This window comes from Zeus faber (genome assembly GCF_960531495.2).
Source record: "Zeus faber genome assembly, chromosome: 11".
NCBI lineage: Eukaryota > Metazoa > Chordata > Actinopteri > Zeiformes > Zeidae > Zeus > Zeus faber.
In genome coordinates, this window is record NC_137205.1 from 32,972,612 (window position 1) to 32,994,417 (window position 21,806).

General features: G+C 41.8%; 1 protein-coding gene across 1 annotated transcript in view; it reads right to left on the reverse strand.

Annotated features, from left to right (window-relative positions):
* Positions 1-2,916: 2,916 nt before the first annotated feature.
* Positions 2,917-21,806, reverse strand: part of srcin1a (SRC kinase signaling inhibitor 1a) — a 45,689-nt gene continuing 26,799 nt past the window's right edge. Inside the window, exons 9-17 of the mRNA XM_080009335.1 lie at positions 20,905-21,080; positions 17,168-17,298; positions 15,328-15,475; positions 12,738-13,032; positions 11,971-12,283; positions 11,736-11,875; positions 11,132-11,284; positions 4,837-4,968; positions 2,917-3,050 (exon numbers count right to left, since the gene is read on the reverse strand). Of these exons, the coding sequence (XP_079865461.1) occupies positions 3,036-3,050; positions 4,837-4,968; positions 11,132-11,284; positions 11,736-11,875; positions 11,971-12,283; positions 12,738-13,032; positions 15,328-15,475; positions 17,168-17,298; positions 20,905-21,080 (1,503 nt within the window). The 3' untranslated portion in view covers positions 2,917-3,035. The remainder of the gene's footprint in view (positions 3,051-4,836; positions 4,969-11,131; positions 11,285-11,735; positions 11,876-11,970; positions 12,284-12,737; positions 13,033-15,327; positions 15,476-17,167; positions 17,299-20,904; positions 21,081-21,806) is intronic.

The window sequence follows — 21,806 nt, forward strand, 5'->3', positions numbered from 1 at the left end:
ACACCTGTCTTCACAATTATAATATCATACACAAACATCTCACTTAAGATATATTTATATCTATATTTATATATATATGTATATATATATATATATGTATAATTTTCTTTGTGTCGTTTCAATTCAAGTTTTCTCGAGGATTGTTTGCTGATTGCCTTGACCGTCGACGCGTCCGACACGGCCCCTGAGCCGGCGGCCATGTTGAAAAACACAACGCAAGTCTGGAATCATCCCGGAAGGACGAGTCACTGTTTGGGTTTTTCATCTGGGACACGAGGCCGGAGGTTGAAGATTCTACTTTTCATTCCTATCCTTCACCAGCTGAACTCTGGCAGTTCTGGACACCAGTGGGACGGAGTCAATTAGTGACATGCTTTAATTTGGCCCAAAGCTTGAACCTTCAGAAGAAGAAGAACACAAAGGTGTCATCTGGACCTCCATCCCAACATGAAGGTGTCATCTGGACCTCCATCCCAACATGAAGGTCTCATCCGGAGGCTCGGTGCAACCTCCAGGCTGCAGCCGTCCTCCATTTCTCCATCTCATCTTTGGATGAAGAGAGAGGTTCTTTCACGGTGGTGGATCCAACACTGACGTGGAAACACAAGCCTTCGTCTGTTGGGAGCGTTGTGCCGCTCGCTACGAGGCTTAGAGGCACAGAGGAAGGTGACAGGTAGAGGGTCAAACAGACAAACATCCTTCTGGACCGACGACACCAGAAAAGAAGTCCAAGAAGATCTCGGACACGCTAGAAGGTCCACGTCCTTGCGATTCACCCGCTGAAGACGATGCAAAGTGAAAGAGTGGAGACGACACCACTGATCTGAAACCTCCTCTTCTCCACCTTGAGTTCCTCAGGCTCTCCACGGAGGAGCATCAAAGCCTGACATTTTAAAAGCCCAAACTTATGGTTCATCTCGAAGGATGGAGGTTACACTGGCAGAATGTCCCAGAAGATCATTTCTCAGACGTGCCGAAGATCAGGGAAAGGCGGAGGAAGGTGGAGTCGGAGGGAACACTGGCACAGTTTCAGGCGAGCACCAGAATCCTCAGAACTCTGCAGTGCTTCGTGCCTGGTCAGTGCATGAACCTGTGCTTCGTGTTTTTTCTGGGTCTAGATCCTCAGGTCAACACTCTGGAGATCAGATCTTTCCTCACAAATGATGGTTTGTGCTCGTCATCAGCGCTGGCACCGATCTGACATGAAAAAAATGTTTGTGAAAAAAGTCACCAGAACAGACCAATGAGGAGGGGACGATGTGCTCGTGTCTGTAAATCCCGATTGTCAGAAATCACGTTCTGCGTTGCTCCATCAACTGCTTTTAATAGTTGTGCTGTTTAATGTCTACTCCGCCCAATAGGCTTGGTCTCCCCAGGACAGCTTGTGAAGGACGGACGGAGCAATTCAATTCAAACTCTTCATTCTTGAAGAAGTGCTGGTGATACCTTCACGCAGCGCGGTGTTAAGCTGGAGAACAAAGATGGCTCCAGACATTTACACCGTCACTCAGTGGAATGTTGAGCGCACGGGTGATGGAGCGACTGTAAACTCTTCACAACAAACAGGAGGGTGTAGCAGCAGGTCAGACGAACCAAACGGCTTGAAAACCTCCATGGAAATATTTATATATATATATATATATATATATATTTATATTTATATATATATATATATATATATATATATATATATTTATATTTATATTTATATATATATATATATATATATATTTATATATATATATATATATATATATTTATATTTATATATATATATATATATATATATATATATATGTTTCATTTCATACAATTGATCTCAGAGTGGAATCTGTATTTCTGTGAACACATACAACTACAGTACTTAATGCAACTCTACTCTCTATAAGTCACAGTCTAGATACTTCACCTACTCCACTAACAAGCCATGGAAAGAGAGACAGAAGGGGAGAGAGACAGAAGGAGAGAGAGACAGAAAGATTTGGCAAATGCTGCGGTGGACAGTACATATGAGACTGGCACCGTGAGCGTGTCCATGTGGAGCAGCGAGGGTTGGAGGGTTGGAGGGCTCTGCTTGGAGCTGCCAGTAAGGCTGTGTGGGAGGAACCAGAGCAAATGTTCTGCTGATGCCAAGAAGCAGAAGAAGAAAAACAAAAACTGTCCTGAAAGCAAAGGAAACGAAGCAAAGGAAACGAAGCAAAGGAAACAAAGCAAACCCCGGCGCCGTCACCTCCTCAAACTGTGCTTGCTTTTCTTTGCTCGCACTTGGCGAGTGGTGCTTTACTGAATCCTTCATCCTCCTCTTCACTCAGAGCCGAGGACGCTGGATGGAGGGTCCGGGGCGGAGAAGGCTGGGTTGCTGAGGGGGGTGGAGGGGGATAAAGGGGAGGTGGAGGTGGAGGAGATGGTGGAGGAGGATGAGGGCGACACCACTAGGGGGCAGCCACCATTGGGCAGGGAGGAACACCGCTGCTCGGGGAGGAGGCGGCGGTGGTGGAAGGTGGAGGAGAGGAGCAGGGCTTCGGTGCTGAGGGCGGAAGTCGACAGGCTGGAGGCTGACAGGGCGGAGGCAGACAGGGTGGAGGTCGACAGGCTGGCCAGCAGCGCTCGGGCCTGGCTGGTGGCGGCAAAGAAGCTGAGCTGGCTCTCCTGGGGAACCTTCCTCAGGCCGGGAAGGCACACTGAGAAACCGCCCCCACCGGAGCCGGAGGGGCGGAGCTGGGTCCCGCCCGCCGGACCGAGGGTCTCCGGAGCCTTCGGATCGGGTCCAGGGACGGAGGAAGGGCGGGGCCAGGGCCACAAGAAGAGGAGGAACGGAATAAAAGGGAGAATGATGAAAAGAAAATACAATCTTCTAGTTGGTAAAGTGGGGATTCCCTCCCACTGACGCCCGCACACACGCACACATGCAGTTGGGAGGGTTGGGGGGTGTTCTGTGATGGAGGTTCCCCCAGATGGGCGGGGTGACAGGCGGTGTAGCAGTGTGACGGGCTGCGCAGGTAGGTGTAGGGGAGGTAGGGGGAGGCACAGTCTCTTCATTGCTGGTGGGGCTGGGTCACAGGTGGATCAGGTGGATGGAGCAGGTTAGCACGGGTGACGGGGCGGAGGAGGTTGGAGGAGGTCGCAGCCACAGGAACAGATGGAGTGGAGGGGGTGGGGGGAGGGGTGGAGGAGTAGAGTGAAAACAGAGACAAACAGAGAGAGTGTTTATTGGGGCAGTATCATACGCGGTGACCACATGTGCAGACGTGAATGTGATGTTGTCCACTCTATTTCAACACTTTCTTTAACAATTGTCCATCTTCAAAGAAATGCTAAATATTCCAGTGAACAACTTGCTTGATACTGAGCTGAGCCTGTAGGGGGCACTGTTCTAGCAGTGTAATACTGAGCTGAGCCTGTAGGGGGCACGAAACACCAACCTGTGAAACATCAGATGCTAAACATTACAACGTTCATGTCTCTGTGTGGAACCGTCAACATTTCATCGAATGGATTTGTTGATAAGTTGTCACTGTTCTAACCTTGTGCTGTCCAAGGAAACAGCGAAAGGTCATTTGTTGACATAAAAACAGTCTGAAAAAAGGACTTTTCAAAGACTTTGGCCCTGGACTGGTGTGGCTGCTGAGCCACGCCTCTTCTGGAGGTGTTTGGAACGGCCCGTGCAGAGACCGGGGAGGGGCAGGCGCTCAAGGAACAAGATTCCAAAACGCCATTTTTCCAGCGAGACCTGTTGAATTTAGCAACCCGTACAAACTGTCTGCAACGTCCTCGAACAACCAAAACATATTGTGTGCCACAGGTGTGACATGTTAATGGTACAAGAGCCTTTGAACAACAAGTCTCGCTTTGTCTACATGTTCTTGATATTTTTAGTCTATTCTCGCACCCTCATTGAGAGGCGGTGGCTCCAAGTCAAGCCTCTGATGAGAGCTTCAGCTTTGTCTACCAAGAAACTCCTCATGGGCGGCCACACCTCCATCGCTTCGCCTCTCAGCCAGCGGCGACATCCGGCCAAACAGGAAGTGGAAAGCAGTCTGAAGGGCGGTTTCTCTTGCGGTACGTCGTCCCGGAACGCTCCAATGCCGGAGAGCAGCTAACGTGAGCGGTGCGGAATCCTCCTCGCCCGAATCAACATTTCCTGCCTCTCTTCCAACAGCAACACCAGACGACAGCGGGACAATCCCAGGTTATTTGGGAGAAAGCAGTGTCAGTGTGCAGAGTTTGGAGGATAAGAGGAAAACTGACTTTACCTTCAGCTGCTGCGCCAGCAGAGTAGCTAGCCATGGCAGCAAAACCTCACGGTCAGAGGGTTAGGGATGGGAAGGAGGAAGAGGAGCCTTATATTCAACCTGATTTGGAACACGGACCGAACCACATCCATTGAATCTCGTTGTTCATTAGAGAGTGAGAGTCGCCCTGTTCACTTTTTAAGGAGGTAAATTCTTTAAAACAAGAAGGATTTCTCCCTGGAAAGTCAAGGCTTTATTCCTACATCCCTCCATCCATCTGTCTGTCCCTCCCTCCATATCTACATCTCTCCACCCCTCCATCCGTCTGAACATTTTTATTCTTTGACGCTGAACATGTCTGGAGGATGAAAGCAGGAACCAGATGATGAGAACCAACAGGAAGGCTCCTGGAAAGGCTCAGGGCTCAACCCAACTCCACGCCGGGAGCTACTTCCAGGAATCGTAGAAGCATCCAGCCAATCAGCGGCTGATAAGAAGAACTAAGGTCACAAGGCCGAGGCTCACGGATCCCAAAGAATGAGGCTCTGGAGCTGGTTCTGAATCTCCATGAGGAGGTGTGTGAAGGAGGGGGTGGAGTTGGTACCTGTTGATGGTTCTTTAGGAAGTCTTCTCTCTTTGCAGATTTGATCTTCTCTGTGCTGTTCTGCTGAAGGTGCTTCAGTCTGGAGGCGGCGGAGGAGTGGAGGAGCTTCACCGCGTTGGAGGCGTTCCCCCCCTGAAGCAGCAGAGGCAGAAAGAGAAAGAGATTAGGGACGGACAGGAGGACCCACAGAGGGAGGAACAGGATCAAGGAGAGGAGCAAGGCACGAAGATGGATTGTGGCAGTGAATCACACTTTGCATATTTCCTACATGTCTCGACTTGAGCGACCGCAGTGATTCCCAGAAGAGTTTCCAGATGGAGGCTCAGAGCGGCAGCGACTATCTTTGCACCGTTGGAGCAGAAACGACGAGAGAAAAAAAAAAAAAACACGACACGGAAGCGTCACTGCGGGATCCGCCACCGAAAGGTTTGTTCAATGATGCGCCGCTGCCGTCGCCGTTCGCCACCGCCGCTAATAGGAGGAAAACAGGACGCTCTGATCAACACCAAACTGAGCGTCGAGTTTCCACTCATCCCTCCTCATGTCACATCTGAGGATGACTGAAAAATATTGACACAAACGGATTGAAACACTCGACACTCAGTCAATAAAGTTTATCGTCTGTTGGCCGTGAATAAACTGCAGCGCTGCTCTGGAGAAGATCATTCACAGTGAATTTGGTCAAGTAGCCGAGTTGTACGGGAGAGGTGATGGTGATGGTAATGATGATGATGGTGATGATGATGAAACCGTTCATAAAGACAACGTGCATCCAGTGGGAAGCTGAACACAGTTATCGCCCATTTGATCTCGGTTATTTGCTCGTTTCTTGGCTCATTGGACGCCTACGATCCGACAGATGGAAACAGTCGTGTGATGATTTCCAATCCCTGTTGTATTTAATGTGCAACTTTCTGTTTCCCCACCTTGAAGGACGAGTGTTTTTCAACCCAGTTCTAATTAAAATGTTGGTTCCCTCATTTATAACTGTTGATCGCGCAGGCTGCTGTGTTACGCTTTGTGTTAAGTCTTTCAAAAGTATAACCTTCAGCGAAGTTGTGCTATGGCATGGAAACTGGCTTCAACTCATCAAACTGAAACTGAATCTGCTGTGTCAGTGTTTTCAGAATCAACTGATTTCAAAGGGAAGAAGGGAGCAGGAAAACAGCAAAACCATCAGCAACTACATAGAGAATGAAGACAAGAAGAAATATTGTTTATTTTAAATGTCCATTGAGTGCAGCAAGGAGAGAATAGTTTCCAGGGGAAGGACAGACGCCCGGACGGGTCGATGAGAAGTCAGTTAACAGGTCTGAGCAGGGCTGGCTGGCGGTAATCACTCTGTTGTGAGTCTGTTGTCCGTCGACTTTAATTCAAGTCTATAGCAGCTTCCGGGCCGATTCAATTTTAAATTGGATTAGACGCCAATTGATCAGGGACCAGCCATCAGACGAGCGAGTTTGATGGAAAGTGATTTGCAAGCACCCAGTCACTCAGAGAAGAAGTAAGAAGAAGGAGTTGGCGCTAATGGAGAACAGGGAACGCCGGTAATGAACCTGTATTGGTGCGGGGGTGAAGGAGAAGGGCTTGGGCGGGACCGGCGGCTTCCCGATCTCAGCCGCCTGGAGGACGGCGGGTCGGTTCTGGAAGGTTCCTTCAGCGGAGGGACTGGCGCTCATCTCGGACAGGGTATTCTCCAGCTGCCTTATGGTCTCCTCCAGGCTATCCAGCCGGAGGTAGGTGCTTCTGCGGAGGTCTTCTCCCCGCCGCCTCTTCAGAACGTCCACAGAACCAGCGCTGGTTGCCAGAGCAGGGGCTGTTGAACGGTGCTGCGCCTGGGGAGGAATGTTTAGCCTCCTGTCTCCCGTTTCAATCCCCCTGCTCAGAGCCGCCACCAGGGAGCTATCACAGCCACCCGATAGCTCAGAGGCCATCGGGGACGGGGTAGCGCCGGGCCCTGTGTGGACGGTGTGGAGGTGCTTCGCTTCGGCTTCGGAAGACTCCAGCAGCGAGCGCAGCAGCCTGTACGCCTCTCTAACCGTCACTCTGGCCCTGAAGAGCACCAGGAGTGGCCTGCTCCTCAGCTGCACCTCGGAGGCTCTGTCAACCGGCGCCGGGAGGGTCAGGGTCTGCAGAACCGACCCCCAAGCACTGCTGATCTGCTGTGCCACAGATGGAGACACCACCCGGACCTCTGGCTCCATCAGCACCAGAACCAACTCCTCCCGCTCCTCCTCTGAACACGGTCCGAGGCGTCTCCGGTGCAGTCGGACCGGTTTCTCTGGTGTCTCTGGAGGAGGTGAGGCTGACAAACACCTTGTCAACACAATCTGGGGGAGCGGAGACAGCGAGGAACGCCTGTCCTGTAATACAAGGAGGGGAGCGCCGTGCACGGACTTTAAACGCTGTTATTTGAGTCACAGTATCTGTGATACAATCCAAAACCTGTCTGCGTGAGACTGATCGCTAAGAATGAGACAAATACTGAGCGAAAAAACACAGGGCTGGGTTAAAAAAATGGGATAGTCTGATACAATTCCATGGTTACGGTTTCATTTTCCAAATTAATTTATCAAATAGTAAAGTAGATAGTTTGTTTAGAAGTTATGTGGCCATTTTCCACCAAAATTCAATAATCTGTGTCATCAGAGTCAGAAATTTACTGAGGAAAATGACCAGGTAAGGGGTCCTAAGGGCCACGGTCTGTGGCAGCTTGTGTCCTTGTATTGCAGAACAACTGTGGTGAGCGCTAGATGGGAAACTGAAATGGTAGCAATTTTAATTATGTCGATATAGAATCATCACAAGCCATCATCAATATCTGATTCAATCAATATTGAATGAAATTGTGACCCTTTGTATTGAAATCAGATTGAATCCTGAGATCCTGCCAAAAAGTTGATTTATGTTTGTGAATATGTTCAGTTAAACTATTTCAGATCGACTTCAAACCTTCAGTAAAATCAAGCGATAAACGTCGCTACATGCAAAACAAAGCACAAGATCCACAGCAAAACAGCAAACATCTCCAGGTGAACAGCCAATAGGAGAGCAAGGAAAGGCCTGGGGTGTGGAAGCAGAAGAAGGAAGTTCCTGAGAAGAATCCAGCGCACCCTGGGGGGTGGGAAGGTGTTAATGTTGCAAAACCCGAAAGCTGTGACTGTGATGTGAGAACTTGTAGAATTAATCTGAACTTGTGTCTTGACATTTCATACTGGAGTTCATTTTCAGTACTCATCGTACTGGTACACATCATATTCTACAAGTTCTCACATTGTATTCTACAAGTTCCCACATGGTATTCTACAAGTTCCCACATGGTATTCTACAAGTTCCCACATGGTATTCTACAAGTTCTCGCATTGTATTCTACAAGTTCCCGCATGGTATTCTACAAGTTCCCACATGGTATTCTACAAGTTCTCACATGGTATTCTACAAGTTCTCACATGGTATTCTACAAGTTCCCACATCGTATTCTACAAGTTCCCACATCGTATTCTACAAGTTCCCACATCGTATTCTACAAGTTCCCACATCGTATTCTACAAGTTCCCACATCATATTCTACAAGTTCTCACATTGTATTCTACAAGTTCCCACATGGTATTCTACAAGTTCTCGCATTGTATTCTACAAGTTCCCGCATGGTATTCTACAAGTTCCCGCATGGTATTCTACAAGTTCCCACATGGTATTCTACAAGTTCTCACATGGTATTCTACAAGTTCTCACATGGTATTCTACAAGTTCTCACATGGTATTCTACAAGTTCTCACATGGTATTCTACAAGTTCCCACATCGTATTCTACAAGTTCCCACATCGTATTCTACAAGTTCCCACATCGTATTCTACAAGTTCCCACATCGTATTCTACAAGTTCCCACATCGTATTCTACAAGTTCCCACATCGTATTCTACAAGTTCCCACATCGTATTCTACAAGTTATCACCTTGTATTCTATAAGTTCCCACATCGTATTCTACAAGTTCCCACATCGTATTCTACAAGTTCCCACATCGTATTCTACAAGTTATCACCTTGTATTCTACAAGTTATCACCTTGTATTCTACAAGTTCCCACATCGTATTCTACAAGTTCCCACATCGTATTCTACAAGTTATCACCTTGTATTCTATAAGTTCCCACATTGTATTCTACAAGTTCCCACATCGTATTCTACAAGTTCCCACATCGTATTCTACAAGTTCCCACATCGTATTCTACAAGTTCCCACATCGTATTCTACAAGTTCCCACATCGTATTCTACAAGTTCCCACATCGTATTCTACAAGTTCCCACATCGTATTCTACAAGTTATCACCTTGTATTCTACAAGTTCCCACATCGTATTCTACAAGTTCCCACATCGCATTCTACAAGTTCTCACATCTTATTCTACAAGTTCTCACATCTTATTCTACGAGTTCTCACATCGTATAATACAAGTTCCCACATCGTATAATACAAGTTCCCACATCGTATTCTACAAGTTCCTACATTGTATTCTACAAGTTCCCACATCGTATTCTACAAGTTCTCACATCGTATTCTACAAGTTCCCATATCACATTCTACAAGTTCCCACATCGTATTCTATAAGTTCGTATTCTCAGATTATCAGGTTTTGCAACATAAAACCTTATAGATGAGCTGCAGTGTTACCTTGGTGCCCGGGGCCTCGGAGGGCCATGGGTTCAGGCCGGACAGGGGCTCAGTGGACCTGTTGGGAGGGCTGAGGGGCTGGGGGAGGGACAGGACCTGAGAGAGCCTTTGGGGAACTCTCTCGAACATCTGCGGAGGCACAGGAAGCTTTTACAGCCGCGGGACACGTAGACTGTAGCTTGAATGTTATTCTCCCTTGTAAGTCGCTTTGGATAAAAGCGTCTGCTAAATGACTAAATGTAAAGACTACGAACGATTTGCATTCGCAATCTGAATGAAACTAACGTCTGATTTATGGAAGCGGAACATGAACGCCTCACAGAGCAGCGCACGACTGAAAAGAGAAGCTAAATTTGCTGATACTGGAAAAGAAATATTGATTAATGCGGGAACAGACCACAAAAGTATTTTGAAGGGACATAAAGCAGCTCAAACCGAGAGAAATTGAGTCACCAAATGAACTCCAGATTATTTAAACAGTCATTTCAGTCACTGGTTGGAGCTTCGCTCCCAGTGGGGGGGTGGCTTGATTCTAAAAATGGGTGTTGCTTCAGTCCCAGCTCCGTCAAAGCAGCACCACTGGCGGGGATTACATCACTGGCTATATCTTTACTTTGTGACGTAGAGAGCCACTCAAAGTCCGAACCCACGTCAGCCTCCTGCCAGCTCGCTTTGCACTCAATTCAACCAGTAGGTGGCGCTGAACAGGTCTCGCTTACTATCTGTTATGCCGATGTAATCACATTTGCAAAGAAGCATTTTCAAAAGGTATTAAAATGATAAAAATGCATCCCTTCCCGACAAACAGGGTGTCTCCTCCCCGTCACGCAGCTGAGGCTCCCGACGCATCTGGAACGAGGTAGCGGGGCGCAGGGTCACGCAGGGTCGCGCAGGGTCACGCAGGGTCAGCGTTGGACCATAAAACCCTTTCCTGTTTTTTCATTAATATATCGACAGCAAACGAGCGTCTGGCTAGGATCCCAGCGCCGGGCGATAATGTGCGTAACCGAGTGGTGTGTGATCCAGGATCGCCTGGGGCAACCTATGGCATATGGCACCTGCTGCACCAACATGTGGTAATGAGGTGTCTGACGATTGTGTGTGTGTGTGTGTGTCACTATGGAGAGACAATGAATAATGGAAGCCATACACAGGTTCTGCATTCCCTGAGCGCTTGTCTTCCAGCTTGTTTTCCAGACAAACATCTTCAAGCATCACAGCGCTCCCTTAGCTCTGTTAGCTCCCTTAGCTCTGTTATCTCCGTTAGGGCTTAATGCTAAAATCCTGACATTGATGGAGACACCAACAGTGTAAGACCTGATGTCAGCTAAAATTGGTCAATCAGCTATCTGTTCACACAAAGAAAATGCACCATGCTTTTGTTTTAAGCAGAGGTGGAAAATCCGGATTCAGAAATTTGAATTCCACTTCAGGATTTTGAGTCAACCTTTTGGACCCAAATCATATTCTTCAACTAGAAAGTCCAACGATACATTTTGAAACCAAAGGATGTGTAGCACCACATGGTCAATCAGCTCGGTCTGAAATAGAATTTGAATTTCAAAGATGCCACACCCCTGCTCCAGGGGGCGCGCCGTACAGGAAATAGCCTCATGCTCCAGTACCTCCAGTTCGGCAGCGATCCGCTCCTCCTCCGCCTCCTCCTTGTCTCCGGAGACTAGGGTGGGGGGCGTGGACGCCGGGCGGGGGTTCTCCGAAACGCTTCTTCTAAGCTTCACGTGAGGCTTCTGGACCTCCGTCTCCTCAGACTCCATCTTCTGGAGAACAGACACAAAGGCATGCTTGGTAACCACACCAACCATACCCCACAGGTGTCAGTTCATCTCTCTCTTCGAGTCCATGAAAGACAGTTTTGGGACCAAGTTCACTGCTTTGTTCATGAAGACCTACACCTTGGACACATCTACCTTGGCACAAAAGATTACAATGTCAGGGCTCGACAATAACAGTTGCCCAGTTGCCCTGAATAGCTGGATTTGGGCCATTGTCAACCATCTTGTGTGGTCTGGTTGTCTTCATTTATCTATTGATCTCATTCTGTTGATCACAAAATGGTTGCACAATTTGTATTATTTCATGATAAAATTTGGAGCTGGCCCACTTGGCAACCACTTCTAAAAGTCAGTGTCAGGTATATTTAAGTTACAAAGCCTTCTCTCTTAATCGCTTACTGTCCTACAGCAAAGAAGCACAACGTTCTTTATTTACCTTTATGCTCTTTCCTGCGATGAGCGTCTCTCCGCTGCGGGTGGTCAGACCCGGGGATGACGGGAAGCTCCGTCGTGGGGGTGGCGGAGGGGGGGACTTGGAGGGTTTCTCCGTGCGATACCGAGCCACCGTCAGCTCGTCTGAAAGAGGGAGGAACAGCGGCCATTTTGAAAAACAAACCTTAAAAAAATAAAGTTTCTATAAGTGTCTAAATCATGGGTGAAAGGCCTCTCACCCGAGCCACGTCTGGACCCGCCCTCTTTCCCGGCCAGCTTGTGCTGGGGCTTGTTTGACCGGTGCTCAGGGGTCCCGGTGGCCCCCTGGAGCCCCTGGACCCCTTGTACCCCATGGACTCCCTGGACCCCTTGGACCCCTTGCATCTGGAACGACGACGTGTTGGAGGAGGGCTTGATTTGCTTGGCGGCAAAGTCCAGGTCTGGAATGGCCTTCATGAGCTCAGCCTGCGTCTCCTCCAGGAGGCGGTTGATGTCCTGGGCGCTGAACTGGGTCAGACTGGCTCGCTTCTCCTCCCAGTCCCTCTCCGCCGCCTGGAGGGGAAAGATCCATCCCAACAACCCATCACTTTCTGTAGGAAGTCCCTAATCTACCTTTAACCTTTCATTCCTGTGTAACCAAGAACCTAGATCCTTTCCCTGAGGGACGTGGGATCCCATCCGGTCAGACTCAAACCTCTGGGACCTCAGTGATGCTCAACCTCAGTTTGATCCATTTGATCAGATTCAGTCTCTGGATCCAATCTGAACAGATCTTATTGAGTGTCTCTGCTCCAGTTTGGGAGATGATAGGGAAACTAGGATCCAAACCGGCACTGTTGGACATTCTCTAAAATGCTAACCCACTCCCGCCGCCCATTTTTCTAAATAGAAGACGAGATGGGAGAAACTGAAACTTCCGGCTTTAGAAGCTCTTTAGTGGTACAAAAGCAGTGTGGGTAACTGTAGGAATTCATTTTGTGGAATAAGTTCGAGAAACAGTCCTCACCAGCCGAACCTCCACCGTGGACGCCTTGTCGGCGGCGCTGCGGCGCTCCAGCTCCTCCAGCGCTCGACCCTTGTGGGGAACCGGAGGGTGGTGGTCCCGGTGGGAGCCGCCGGGGTTCCCGAGGCCGGCGTGCGGGGTCCAGTTGGACAAGCTGCTCCCCACCCCCAGGTCGCTGATGCTGAGCGGGGGGCTGGTTGGGATGTCCAGGTCGTGGCCCTTGCGGAAGTCGTCGTTGTGCTTGGCTGAAGGGTTGGGCAAGTCCTCCTGGCGCCTCCACATGCCCTCGTTGGCTTGTCTGGAAGCAGGGGGGATGATGCGTTACACGGAGGAGGAAAATCCAGGTTCAGAAAGTAAAATACTGCTCCAGGATTTTGAGTCAACCATGTGGACCCAGCCCACAGGTTCAACTGATGGGTGGAACCAGCTGCTCAGTGCATGTGTGGAGCCAAATCACGGCAGGCTTTTAACTTTATGAACCTGGAATTTTCCTGGTTTCTGTATTTGGGTTAGAATAAAGAGAATGGTGCGAGACTCCAGGTCCAGAAAGTACATGTCCTGCCACGTTTCTGCTGCAGCCGGGCACCGAACCAGCCCAGCTCTGAACACATTCAGGTAGTAATACTATAAACAGTATACATATTCATGTAGTAGTACCATATACAGTATACACATTAATGTAGAAATACTATATACAATATACATATTCATGTAGTAGTACTATATACAGTATACACATTAATGTAGTAGCACTATATACAGTATATACATTCATCTCATTGGGATATACTCCTTGAAATACATCATGTGGTAAAGTTACTCAACATGTTTACCAACTCGAGATGCACTGATTGTCATTTTCTTGCTGATTTAATTCCTGATTTCAGTTTGAGCTGATTCCGATTTTCATTCAATTGTATGAATATCATAAAACATTGATGACTAAATATCCTTTACATGGACATCTGATCTTTTTGAGTTTATATCCCTGATCGGAGAAAACACATTTCTCATCGTTTGGTGTCATTGGGTACATCTGCAGAGCGTCGATGACAAACACGTCATGTGACCTGATCACGCTCACGTGATTGGGCGGCTACACACTGCAACTTTCACCTCCCACTATAGTGAGATTGATGATTTTAACACATTTTGTATTTATTATTGTTCATTATTCACTATGGAACAATAATAGAACACAAAACTGTCCCTGAGTTCCACTAAAATAGAACATGTGGCATCACCGAGTTTCAGTAAAATTCAACCTGGAACTAACATGGAAACATCTCTTTCACTTTTGAGTGCAAATATACCTTTATATTATATTTATAATAAAATATGGTATTTTCCATTCCAAAGTCAATAGCGATCATGCAAAACATAATAATAATAATTACAAATGGCTTCTCTTCTTACTCTGACTCACCGTGCATTAAACTAACAGAATGAAATGGAACGACTCGTTTTACTGAGTGAAAAAAGAGTCAAAGCTCCACAGTCAGATCAGGAAGCTCAAGACACACTCTGCACAACGTGTTTGTCAGGGGATGAATGAATCATTTAACCAATCTTCTTTGTTTACCTTCAACTACCTCCAAACAGCGACATCTTATTTCTTTCGCTCTTTTTTTTGATCGTTAACTACGTTACATCCAGCCGGATCTTCCAGCTGTGTTAAAAAAGGTGGCCGCCAGTCTGCGGACAATGCTTCACTTTGTGGTGTAGTTTACCCTTACAAATACAGTGGAACCTGGCATTACGAGTGTACCGGTTAACGAGTCATTTGTTCTACGAGCCAGGGCTTGTGCAAATTTTTGTCTTGTTTTACGAGTGTAAATCCACATTTGGAGCGAGGTTCACGCCCGCGAGCGCTGGGCTGCCTCAGTTCACGCTGATATGTCGTTGTTGAAGCTATTCGTTGTGTCCCTGTTGTGTTTTCCCAGTGTTTTTCTTTTAGTTTGGTGCGTGTTTTGCTTGATAAACATGAAAAGGGAACGCTTGTGGTGTAACTACACCTTTTCTGTTTAAAAAGCCATAAAAAATGTTTTTTGGGTGATTTTTGGGACTTGGAACGGATTAATTATATTTCATTCAGTTTCAATGGGGATAATTCATTTGCAAAAGGAGCTCGGTCATGGAAGGAATGAAACTCTGAATGCGAGGTTCCACTGTTTATCAACACATTGACTTCAGTGATGTGTTGCAGTGTGAGCTTCTGTGGATGTGATCGTGTAGTGTAGTGGTGGTGGTGTAGTGGTGGTGTAGTGCAGTGAAGTGGTGGTGTAGTGGTGGTGTAGTGTAGTGCAGTGCAGTGGTGGTGTAGTGGTGGTGTAGTGCAGTGCAATGGTGGTGTAGTGGTGGTGTGGTGTGGTGGTGTAGTTGCGGTGTAGTGTAGTGGTGGTGTAGGTTTATTTTGAAAATTGGGGTGGGGGGGCAGGGGTTGTCCCCCAGGAAATGTTGAGCCTGTTTTTATGGGGGCGTCAAATGCACGTGCGTCCCTGAAAATCTATGTATGGGTGGATGTATGAAAATGGCTGCCGTCCTTGAGGTGATACCGTTGCACCACCCCCAGGGCAGAGTGCCGGCGTCGTACTTGCGCATGGAGGTTAGAGTGTCCGTGATGCTCTTGCAGCGTTTGAGCAGCGCGTCCAGCCGGTGCGGCTCCTCCTTCAGGAACTTGACGGCCTCCACCTCCACCCGCAGCACCACCCGCATCTTACTCTGCAGGCCGGGGAACTGGTCTGGGGCAGAGGACACAGCGTTAAGCAGCGTTCAGCTCTGGAAGACCAGCAGCGTTTGTTTGACAATGAGAGCAAACAAACGACATCAATGTACCATGTAGCACCACCCTAAAAAAAAGACATCACTGTAACATGTTGCACCACCCTAAAAAAAAGACATCACTGTAACATGTTGCACCACCCTAAAAAAAAGACATCACTGTAACATGTTGCACCACCCTAAAAAAAAGACATCACTGTAACATGTTGCACCACCCCAAACAAACGACATCACTGTAACATGTTGCACCGCCCGAAACAAACGACATCACTGTACCATGTTGCACCACCCCAAACAAACGACATCACTGTACCATGTTGCACCACCCGAAACAGACAACATCACTGTACCATGTTGCATCACCAGAAACAAACAACATCACTGTACCATGTTGCACCACCAGAAACAAACAACATCACTGTACCATGTTGCACCACCCGAAACAAACAACATCAATGTACCATGTTGCACCACCCAAAACAAACAACATTACTGTACCATGTTGCACCACCCGAAACAAACATCACTGTACCATGTTGCACCACCCGAAACAAACGACATCACTGTACCATGTTGCACCACCCGAAACAAACAACATCACTGTACCATGTTGCACCACTCGAAACAAACAACATCAATGTACCATGTTGCACCACCCAAAACAAACACCATCACTGTACCATGTTGCACCACCCGAAACAAACAACATCAGTGTACCATGTTGCACCACCCAAAACAAACAACATCACTGTACCATGTTGCACCACCCAAAACAAACAACATCACTGTACCATGTTGCACCACCCGAAACAAACGACATCACTGTACCATGTTGCACCACCAGAAACAAACAACATCACTGTACCATGTTGCACCACCCAAAACAAACCACATTACTGTACCATGTTGTACCATGTTGCACCACCCAAAACAAACAACATCATGTACCATGTTGCACCACCCAAAACAAACAACATCATATACCATGTTGCACCACCCGAAACAAACAACATCACTGTACCATGTTGCACCACCCGAAACAAACAACATCACTGTACCATGTTGCACCACTTGAAACAAACAACATCAATGTACCATGTTGCACCATCCAAAACAAACAACATCATATACCATGTTGCACCACCCGAAACAAACAACATCACTGTACCATGTTGCACCACCCGAAACAAACAACATCACTGTACCATGTTGCACCACTTGAAACAAACAACATCAATGTACCATGTTGCACCACCCAAAACAAACAACATCACTGTACCATGTTGCACCACCCAAAACAAACAACATCACTGTACCATGTTGCACCACCCAAAACAAACAACATCACTGTACCATGTTGCACCATCTAAAACAAACAACATCACTGTACCATGTTGCACCATCCAAAACAAACAACATCACTGTGCCATGTTGCACCACCCGAAACAAACAACATCACTGTACCATGTTGCACCACCCAAAACAAACCAAACCCTGGATCTGCACCTTCTCTGGGTGTGAACAGGGGCTTGATCGGCCATATTGTGTGTACCAGTGTGTACAGTGTGCACAGTGTGTACAGTGTGTATTGGTGTGTATAGTGTGTACAGTGTGTATTGGTGTGTACAGTGTGTACTGTGTGGATTCCTCACTCTTCAGTCCGCTCAGTGTCTCCCCCAGGTGACGGAGCAGCACCGTCTTCTCCTCCATCTCGTGGACGCTGAGCAGCTTGTGATGCAGCGACGTCTCTTTTTGGATTTGCTCCACCGAGCGCTCCATGTCGCTGGAGGGTTCATAACACACTAAGAACACAACACACCACCACCTCCACCCCTCACATGCTGGCAGACACCACCTCAAACCATTCTTCTGCTCCACCCAACCCTCAGTTCCTTGCTCTGATGACAAAACTGGAACTTTTCAGAATTCTAAAATTTCAAAACATTTACATTTAATTGTTTCAATGATCATCTGAGGTAGAGAAGGATTTCCATCACACACACACACACACACACACACACACACACACACACATACACACACACACACACACACACACACACACCCACACACACACACACTGACATCAACACACAAGCATACACGCTCACAATCAGTGTCTACCATTGAGTATCAGAGTGATTCGGTGTGTATCAGTGTTTACTGTGTGCATACTATAATATAACATAATATAATATAACATAATATAATATAACATAATATAATATAATATAACATAATATAATATAACAAAATATAATATAATATAATATAACACAATATAATATAATATAGTATAATATAATATAACACAATATAATATAATATAACATAATATAATATAACATAATATAATATAACAAAATATAATATAATATAATATAATATAATATAATATAATATAATATAATATAATATAACATAATATAATATAATATGATATAATATAATATAATATAATATAATATAATATAACACAATATAATATAATATAACATAATATAATATAATATGATATAATATAATATAACGTAATATAATATAATTTGATATAATATAACATAATATAACATAATATAATATAATATAACATAATATAACATAATATAATATAATATAACACAATATAATATAATATAATATAATATAACATAATATAACATAATATAATATAATATAACACAATATAATATAATATAATATAATATAACATCATATAACACAATATAATATAATATAACACAATATAATATAATATAACATAATATAATATAATATAATATAACATAATATAATATAATATAACACAATATAATATAATATAATATAATATAATATAATATAACACAATATAATATAATATAACATAATATAATATAATAAAACATAATATGATATAACATAATATCATATAATATAACATAATATAATATAACATAATATAATATAATATAATATAATATAATATAACATAATATAATATAATATAATATAACACAATATAATATAATATAATATAATATAATATAATATAATATAATATAATATAATATGATATAACATAATATAATATAATATAACATAATATAATATAACATAATATAATATAACATAATATAATATAATATAATATAACACAATATAATATAATATTATATAATATAATATAACACAATATAATATAATATAACATAATATAATATAATATAACATAATATGATATAACATAATATAATATAACATGATATAATGTAATATAACATAATATAATATAATATGATATAATATAATATAACGTAATATAATATAATATGATATAATATAACATAATATAACATAATGTAATATAATATAACATAATATAATATAACATAATATAATATAATATAACATAATATAATATAATATAATATAATATAATATAACATAATATAACACAATATAATATAATATAACATAATATAATATAATATAACATAATATGATATAACATAATATAATATAATATAACATAATATAATATAACATAATATAATATAATATAATATAACACAATATAATATAATATAATATAATATAATATAATATAATATAATATAATATGATATAACATAATATAATATAATATAACATAATATAATATAACATAATATAATATAACATAATATAATATAACATAATATAATATAATATAATATAACACAATATAATATAATATAATATAATATAACACAATATAATATAATATAACATAATATAATATAATATAACATAATATGATATGACATAATATAATATAACATGATATAATGTAATATAACATAATATAATATAATATGATATAATATAATATAACGTAATATAATATAATATGATATAATATAACATAATATAACATAATATAATATAATATAATATAACATAATAAAACATAAAATAATATAATATAACATAATATAATATAATATGATATAACATAATATAATATAATGTAATGTAATATAACATAATATAATATAATATAATTTAACGTAATATAATATAATATAATATAATATAACATAATATAACATAATATAATATAATATAATATAATATAATATAACATAATATAACATAAAATAATATAATATAATATAATATAACATAATATAATATAATATGATATAACATAATATAACATAATATAACATAAAATAATATAATATAATATAATATAACATAATATAATATAATATGATATAACATAATATAATATAACGTAATATAATATAATATAATATAATATAATATAACATAATATAACATAATATAATATAATATAGTATAATATAACATAATATAACATAAAATAATATAATATAACATAATATAATATAACATAATATAACATAAAATAATATAATATAACATAATATGATATAACATAATATAATATAACGTAATATAATATAATATAATATAATATAATTTAACGTAATATAATATAATATAATATAATATAACATAATATAACATAATATAATATAATATAATATAATATAACATAATATAATATAACATAATATAACATAATATAATATAATATAATATAACATAATATAACATAATATAATATAACATAATATAATATAACATAGTATAACATAATATAATATAACATAATATAATATAACATAATATAACATAATATAATATAACATAATATAATATAACATAATATAATATTACATAATATAATATAATATAATATAACATAATATAATATAACATAATATAACATAATATAATATAATATAATATAATGTAATATAACATAATATAATAAAATATAATATAACATAATATAACATAATATAATATATCATTATATAATATTATACAATATAATATAATATTATAATATAATATAATATATCATAATATAATATAATATAATATAATATAATATAACATAATATAACAAAATATAGTATATAATAATGTAATATAATATAATATAATATAAAATAATATAATATAATAGGATATAACATAATATAATATAACATAATATAATATAATATGATACAACATAATATAATATAACGTAATATAATATAATATAATATAACATAATATAATATAATGTAATATAATATAATATAATATAATATAATATAATATAATGTAATATAATATAATGTAATATAATATAATATAATGTAATATAATATAATATAACATAATATAATGTAATATAATAAAATATAATATAGTATAATATAAAATAATATAATATAATATAGTATAATATAATATAATATAATATAATATAGTATAATATAATATAATATAATATAATATAATATAATATAATATAATATAATATAGTATAATAGCTACTGACTGCAGCTGCTGGATGATCAGCTCCTCCTCGTTGAGGTACTTGAGCCGCTCCTCCTCCACCAGGAGGCGCTGTCGCTGCAGGGGGTCTTCCTGCTTCCTCAGGGCGTCGGCCACGCGCACCTTCAGCTCGGCCTCGGTGCGTTTCAGCAACGACTGGACCGAGTCCTGGTTATGGAGCTGGAACACACAGTAGAGGTCAGAGATCATGGGTTTGAATCCCCACTCCTACAGGAACACAGGAGGCTGTAGCGGGTGGAGCTCAGTGTGAGCAGCTGACGTAGCATGGGTATGAATCCCTACTTCCTGAATCCCTTCTCCAACCTGACTTTGTTCCTGATCCGCCTCCGACTGTCGTTCGGTCGCGTGAGGAGCGACACTTTGGGATGTGACCTTTAACCTTTAGTTGCCGTCACAGGTTCAAGTTCCAATTCTTTCAGGGTTTCTGTTCATCAGATGATGGAAGAGAGGCGGAGGCTCTCTCCATCTCTCATCTCTCCATCTCTCATTGTTCCATCTGTCTCTCTCTCTCCATCTCTCATCCCTCCATCTGTCTCTCATCCCTCCATCTGTCTCTCTCTCTCTCCATCTCTCATCCCTCCATCTGTCTCTCTCTCTCTCCATCTCTCATCTCTCCATCTGTCTCTCATCCCTCCATCTGTCTCTCTCTCTCTCCACCTCTCATCCCTCCATCTGTCTCTCATCCCTCCATCTGTCTCTCTCTCTCAATCTCTCATCCCTCCATCTGTCTCTCATCCCTCCATCTGTCTCTCTCTCTCTCCATCTCTCATCCCTCCATCTGTCTCTCTCTCTCTCCATCTCTCATCTCTCCATCTGTCTCTCATCCCTCCATCTGTCTCTCTCTCTCCACCTCTCATCCCTCCATCTGTCTCTCATCCCTCCATC